Source organism: Poecilia latipinna, unplaced genomic scaffold, assembly GCF_001443285.1.
Source record: "Poecilia latipinna isolate Pla-1442-1.1 unplaced genomic scaffold, P_latipinna-1.0 Scaffold1306, whole genome shotgun sequence".
Taxonomy (NCBI): domain Eukaryota; kingdom Metazoa; phylum Chordata; class Actinopteri; order Cyprinodontiformes; family Poeciliidae; genus Poecilia; species Poecilia latipinna.
Genome location: NW_015113922.1, coordinates 317,753 through 325,077, shown reverse-complemented (window position 1 = coordinate 325,077; position 7,325 = coordinate 317,753). Strand labels below are relative to the sequence as shown.

At 37.7% G+C, this 7,325-nt stretch overlaps 1 protein-coding gene across 1 annotated transcript in view; it reads right to left on the bottom strand.

Moving 5' to 3' along the window:
- Positions 1-7,325, bottom strand: part of LOC106961501 (ankyrin repeat domain-containing protein 27-like) — a 28,687-nt gene that overhangs the window by 5,157 nt on the left and 16,205 nt on the right. The window contains exons 3-10 of the mRNA XM_015055274.1: positions 6,158-6,268; positions 4,694-5,011; positions 4,485-4,544; positions 3,997-4,050; positions 3,750-3,815; positions 2,663-2,739; positions 2,095-2,216; positions 1,101-1,179 (exon numbers count right to left, since the gene is read on the bottom strand). Coding sequence (XP_014910760.1) covers positions 1,101-1,179; positions 2,095-2,216; positions 2,663-2,739; positions 3,750-3,815; positions 3,997-4,050; positions 4,485-4,544; positions 4,694-5,011; positions 6,158-6,268 — 887 coding nt within the window. The remainder of the gene's footprint in view (positions 1-1,100; positions 1,180-2,094; positions 2,217-2,662; positions 2,740-3,749; positions 3,816-3,996; positions 4,051-4,484; positions 4,545-4,693; positions 5,012-6,157; positions 6,269-7,325) is intronic.

Genomic DNA, 7,325 nt, shown 5'->3' with positions numbered 1-7,325 from the left:
CAAATAGAAAAACTTGCATACGTAACATGTATGCATGTTAGCATGCACGAGAAATATGAGGTTGCCAGGGCCAAAATAAAAAGCTGGTAAAGCATAGAATCGAACTTGTTTAACCTGAAGCTCAGTGCTGCCATCTGCTGTTAGTTCCGCTGCAGTGTTGCATCATGTTGTGTGCTCTGAATAAAACACAGCGCCCCTCGTGGACAGTATAGGAACTGCAGATTTTCAATTAAACGAAGTATATGTTTTTTCATGAATAATGATAATGCATTTAGCCCCCGGGCCGGACTAAATCGTTCGGCCCGGGGGCCGAACGATTGACACCCCTTTGACACCCCTGCTCTAAGCGTTCTGCACAGCTGAATGGTTGTCATGGAGATTAAAGGATTGCTTAAACACGCAAGAATCAAGAATCCAGGTATGTTTGAGAGAATATTATTGTAACATAATGTAAAGCTCAGAGAAGTTAACTTTACATAAATCATTATGTAAAGTTGACTTCTCTGAGCTTTACATTATGTTGCATAATGTAAAGCTCAAAGAAGTCAACTTTACATAATGATTTATGTAAAGTTAACTTTACATAAATCATTACAATGTAAAGCTCAAAACTTTTATGTAAAGTTGATTTATGTAAGTCAACTTCACATAAATCATTATGTAAAGTTGACTTCTCTGAGCTTTACATTATGTTACAATAATCGGCCCCTTAAAAGTGACGAAGACAAACACCTCCAGCACACTTGAAGAAATATATCTGGATAACCGCATCCGGACGGCCAGTTGCCAAGGAAACTTCAATCTCCTGTGAACCTAAACATGCAAAATTTATTTAAGCAGGTTATTAATAATCTGTTAAATCTGAATTGAATCCGTTTCATTAATTTCAGTCTTTAAGAAAAAAAACTCAAAATCTTCTTGGGTATGCCTGAGAATTTCCATGTTTTGGAGAAATCTAAGAGGCCTAAAAGTTAACAAACATGTTTGTTTTTCAGAATGAGTTCACCCTTGAGAGGACGTTTTCTGCCTGTTAGGGTTATTTCAGTTGTTTTACTTTAAATACAGAGAAAACATTCCCAGTGGATCTTCTCCATGCTCACCAGTTGGGGATTTCAGTCTTGACCAAAAGGTAAAGGACAACAGAGAGGAGATCATCTGCACTCACGGCTTCGATACTCACTGGAGGGAAAGAGCAACACAATTCAACAAATCAACTTCCTTCTCTAAAGAAAAAAAAAACAAAAAAAAACACAATGATTTTATCCATTCAGACTGCTTTTAAATCGCTGCATTCCTGACACCAACAGCTCTTCTCCCTGGTGTCCAAAGCAAATGCCTAAATTGGCCTTTTGACGAACACAAATTAGAAATGATCATGCCATTCTGAACACAAACAGTAAAGCTGCTGTGAGTCAAAACAAACTGAACAAACAGATCGGCAGCTGACACAGCGGGCACTGTGCTGCCTGCTGATCTGATTACAGAGAGGTCAGGCTGCTGCTGAGAAAGGTTCCAGACTAATTCACTCAGACTGCACACACAGTTTCTTTCAAGAATCATTTTTTCTTGATTAGATCTTTAATAAAAGCAGTTTTCTTACACTAATAACCTTTTGTAAACCAAAGCACATAAATATTACTTATTTAAACCGCCATGTTTGAAATTAGGTGTTTTTCCCTCATGTTTTGGTTCAGTGGTTCCTCTAAAAGACATAAGAAAACACAGCAGAATCTATTTTTAAACAGATTCAATGGATGAATAAAATAATTAATCTTAGTTAGACTTTTATTTTGGTCAAAATGGTCCATTTTACCACTGGGACTGCACACTTTGCATCCCCTCCCATACCGAGTGAACTTTAGTCTGATTCAGGATTGCAAATGCTGTGATGTGGTTATGTACTTACGTGTAACCTTTTTAATATTACATTTTTTACGGTGTCATTCTAAAACTGGCAGAATCGGATCTCTAGGTAGATTGCTCCAATATCTTATGAGACTGGATTAGTACCATTTTTCCTCTAAAGTAAGTCCTTACATGGACACATGAGCATCTCCAGTAGATATCTAAACACACGCCCACTGTCATGCTTACCTGTGCGTCTGGGTGTCTGGGTGGCAGTGAGGACGACTCTGCGCAGACACAACACTTTGAGGAGGGGGGAGGTCTGTTGGTTGAGCTGACTCAGTTCTCTCTTTGCCCGAGACAAGTTCATACTGGAGGAAGACAGGGCAGCAGCGGAGAACATGGGGAATCTCAGACAGACCCTTCACTGTGTGAACTGAGCACTTCATGTCTGCATGTTCATTATATATATATATTTTTTTGCATTATTTATTCCAAATATGTAAATAAATACAAATCTCACAATATCAAATAAAATTTATGGAAGCGCAATAAGTGTAGAACACTTGTAACCAAAGAACATAGCTTGCATATTAAAAAAGGAGCAGAAGAATAGCTTACTGTCTCGCACCACTTTGTTCTGACTTGTGATGCAGAATTTAAAGAAAAACTTTAAGTTCATCTGTAGTTTACCAAAACTGTTCTGCAGCTGTGAATCTGTTTGCCTTGCCAACTTATGGATCTTAGTTCTGACATGTTTCTTAACTATGTCATCATGTGAACACAGTGTTAACAATCAGCTGAGTGACTAGCTGACCTGAACTCTGGTTTCACTCCCAGGTCCTTCTGCTGCAGGTCCTGAAGGCTCCTGGTGATTTTGTTAAAAGAAGCATCCTGTTGAGCAGAGAATCAGAAGAGACTTCAGAGAACCATCACGATGCCAACATTATGAAAAACCTACTGCTGCAAAAAATACTGACTCAGTAATTTCAGTGAGCAGTATGAAAATGAAATTCTTTTGATAAAAAAAATGCTGCGAGTTTATTGGGCTATGCATAGCCTAATAAACATGTCACTGAAATATTTCTTTATTATCTGTCTTTGCAAAAGATTGGGTTATCTTTGCAACAAGACATTACCTTGGGAAAGAGCTGTAAATAGTAGTTGTAATAGTGCTGGATTATATAGATCCAGAACAAAGTGCTTCAGAGTGGACATTCAGTCCTAATCCCACAATCTTAATTAAGATTATGATTTGGTTAAGACCAAACCTCTAGATTTGACACATCTGTGCTGAGGTTCTGGATTTAGTTTTTTTCTGGGATGCGGTGGGACCAGGAAGTGGAAACTATTTAGGAAATGAAAGTTAAAAAGATTTTTCACAGACTCACTTATAAGTTAGAGTGGGGCTGGTACTTAAAAATATAAACATTTCCTTAATTATCATATTTTTTATTATACAAGACCATCAATGTTTATTTAATTTTAATGATAATTATTATTCAGAGTCTTGAAAAATAGCAAAAATAACATATTTACAACATAGAGTATTTTATCAATAATTAATTTAGCTTTCCTCACCCTGTATTTTGCTTAGCAATATTCTCAATTAATCTTTTTCAGTTGGCAACATCAGTTTCTAACTGAAAATAGAAAAATACTAAAACACATACATTAATATAATTATCAGAATAAATATTTTAAAATAGCTGAAAAACAAATATATTTCCATTCAAAAAGCCAAAAGGAAACAATGTTCCAGTAAGATGAAGAAAATAAGTCATTTGAGACAGCTGCCAGCAGGAAAATTTGTTTTGGTTTTTTCAAATGTGTGTGTTTTATATTTAGGGATAAACAAACCAGGAAGAAATAATATGAAATGTTGCTAAGTAGTATTTATTTACCTGACAAGATTCAAGAGTCCCCACAAGGTTAAAGATTAAATCATGGATACCATGATGGATGTATATCTGAAAAAAGAAGAGGAAGTTTAGCATTCCCTTAGAAATACACCTCTACTGTAACTCTAGTTATCCTGTTATGTTGGTATCAGGTAGGTTGCTTAAAAGATTCACACATTTGTTGTGGCAGACACATGCACATCTTTATTTGAAACAAACCGATATGAAAAGTCAAATTTGATGAGGTTACCCCAACAGCTTGTTTGAGAAGAGTCATCTGAAGCTCCTGTTTTGCTAGGAGTTTCTAGGACAGAAAAGTAAATGATTTGTTGCAACTTTTTGTCTTAACACAACAATCTGCTGAGGATGAGGATCCTATGCTGTGACTATAAAACCAGACAGAACATGGATGGTCTGAGCCAGGTTAGGGTTAGGAGGTTCGGTCCTGGAGACCAGGACCGATAATTTATCATGTGATAAATTGTGAGAGTTCAAATGTTTTGAGTACATCTGAAACATGTGCAATAAGGTCAATTTGTGTTATCATGATGGCATTATACCAGGGTCCTGGAGCGAGTGGTGGCAGGATTAACTCTCCACCACTGGCAATGCTTGGTCATCTGAGAGTTTAAAGGAGGACTTACCACCCTATGACCTCCTCCTCCACCTGTCCACTGGCTTTCAGAACCTCAGTAAATGTCCAGCCTATTACACAGACAGCTTCTGGTCTCTACTCACCAGACGAGAGTCTCTCAGCAGGCACTGAAGAGATTTAGTGTAAAGTCCGTTTACAGAGTCCTGATGGGACAGTAACACACAGAGAGAACACTTAGAACCTCTTTCATGTGATGGATGTCCTCTGCTGTAAAGCAGAAGCGGTGAAACTAAGAGAGCAGTGATTTTGAAATCCAAAAGAACAAGAATAAAGCAAACAGACTGTCCCTTACAATGTGGTATCGGAGGCCCTTCCTCTCCTGCCTCTCCTGCTCTCTGAAGATCTGACAGAAGCTGTGGATGAACCTGTCCAGTTTGTGGGAGTGATGACCCAGGAACTCCCTGACATCCTCCAGGCTCCTCAGACAGTATGCCGGCGGTGGACTGACCTCAGCTGGGCTTAGCTCCACCTCCAGCGGTCTGGAGATGCACAGGATGCTGTAGCTCTGCTCCTCATCATTGTAGAAGGTTTCCTCAAACAGAATGGGCACCACAATCGGAGCTGGGGAGCCGAGGTCCAGCACCACCTGCCTGTCCTGAATTTTGACATCCTGCGAGCGAAGCCATCAGGTCCGCAGTATTATGCATTACAACAAAATTTTCAAAATACTGTTGCTCCAAAGTGGTCACAGTGTTAAACAAGGGAGAGCAGCATCTAAGCTGGTTTACAATTTCACACAGTTTAAGGGGGATTTTCTTTCCTTTGATAAAGTAACCTTTTAAAGCTGAGGTGTGTAACTTTTGTAAGAAAAAAACAAGTTTTCTAGATATTTGTTATGTCACTGTGTCATGACCGTAAAGAATGAGACAGATAATCTGTGAGAAAATGGAGCTCCTTTGCCGTCACCCAGTACTCCCAGTCTTAACTGCAGAAATACGCTGCAGTCAGAAACAACTAAAGAGAGCCAGGAGGAGGGACTTAATGCTGTAAATCATGTTTGTGTATGCACTCTGCATACCCTACACTGACGCCACCGATGACATCGGATAAAAAGTTTTCCAATAACAGCAAGTTGTTTCTCTGCAATTAAGCACATTGAGCAGCGCGTTCACGAGTGTGACTGACAACGCTGAGACCCTCCTTCTGGCCTGGCTGTGATGGGTTGTTTTCGACCAGGAGTGGTGCATTTCTTCAGATGGTAACGTTTTTTTATATTATCTGTTTCGTACCATAGTGTCACATGGCAACAGATTTAACAAATGTACAAAAAACAGCATTAAAAAAGGAGGAAGTACATTTTTGAATTTGAAGATAATCACAAATATTCTCCGATCATTCAGACATTTAGCAAATATAAATCATTTTGGTAATCATAACTAACCTAAAAGTTAACAGTTTAGTAAGATTTGATATCAGCTAGAGTGGAAACGATGCTTATTTATCATTTTATGCAGTGTATGCAAACATATGGCTTCACTATTACTGAGAGTAAAAATTATTTAAACCCTCTGTAAAATACTTGGGTTTCATAGAAGTGATTTGGTTTTTACAAGTGTTAAGAACTACACAGATTCCATATAGAGATTACCCAAACAGACATGAAGCCAAAATGAAATAGTTTTTGAAAAATTAAGCATTTAGATTTTATATCTAAAAGTTTAGATTTTGTAAAATCTTCAAATCGAAAGGGAGTGTCCTGGTTTTCCCAGAGACTGCAGGGATCAGGTTTGACAGACTAATATAGAAAAGGACAAACCTTTCCATTCACAGTCTTGTATCCTTCCTCCACAGGCTGCAGGATGTAGCTATCGAAGTGAGAGTCTGAGTAGCTGCTCACGCTCAAACTTCCACAACACGGAACCAGAACCTGCAGGTTTTCAAGGAGGCGAGACAGAAAAAGAGTTCTGCTATCAAACCAAGCTCTACACATGGATTTCAGTAACCATGACTTACAGCAGTGCTATCAATCTGAAGAAGAAGATGAAGATGCCTGAAATTATATAAATGAACACAAATGGAATAATTGTATTTTGTGTGATGTGTGCCAAGATCACAGTTGTAGAAACTTCATGAATGGGTTGCTATCTAATCACAATCAAAACCAGTGGATTAGAACCACATTATTCATCTGTTTTAAGAGTGGGTGTGGCTGATATATTTAGATCGTGTTTCCTGGATTGAAGATTACAATTCAATTGGTGTGTAATTCTGAATACTATAGATTTTCCCTTATGCAGTATCAGCCAATAGAAAGCAGGTAGAGACTCCACCAATCACCTTTGACAGATGTGTTGCAGCTGGCCATCAGACTCAGTCTAAAGCTCAGCTTGTCTGAGCCACAAGTGACCATGTAGTAGTTAAGTGTAACTGTGTACACAAACATGCATATACATATATCTGTTTATACAAAAATCTGTTTTCCCAGTAGCAGCTATAGTGAGCCAGCGGGCAAACCTGGAATTGTACATACACACTTCCTGTCACACACACAGGTTTAAAGCTTTCTGCAGGTGAAACTGTACAATAAAAATGTCACCCAAATGTCCCCGCAGAGTTGAGTAGTAACTGGTTACAATTGCTCAATTACATTTACTTGAGTAGCTTTTTTGAAAAATATATTTTCAGGAGTAGTTTTACTGCATTGTACTTTTTATGCTTACTTGAGTCATTTTATTATGAAGTATTGCTACTTTTAATTGAGCAACAATCCTGGGTCCTCTACCCACTGTGAGTAACTTCACTGAATGAAGAACAAACAAGTTTTGACCAAAATTTCACCTGCGGTTTCTATTAAAGTTTCCTAAGTTTTATTTTGAAAGAAATTGATCTGGAAAAATGTTTTTTTTTTTTTTTTTTTTTTTTTTTTTTTTTCCTTTTTTTTTTTTTTAATTTTTTTTTTTTTTTTTAATATAAAAAAAAAAAAA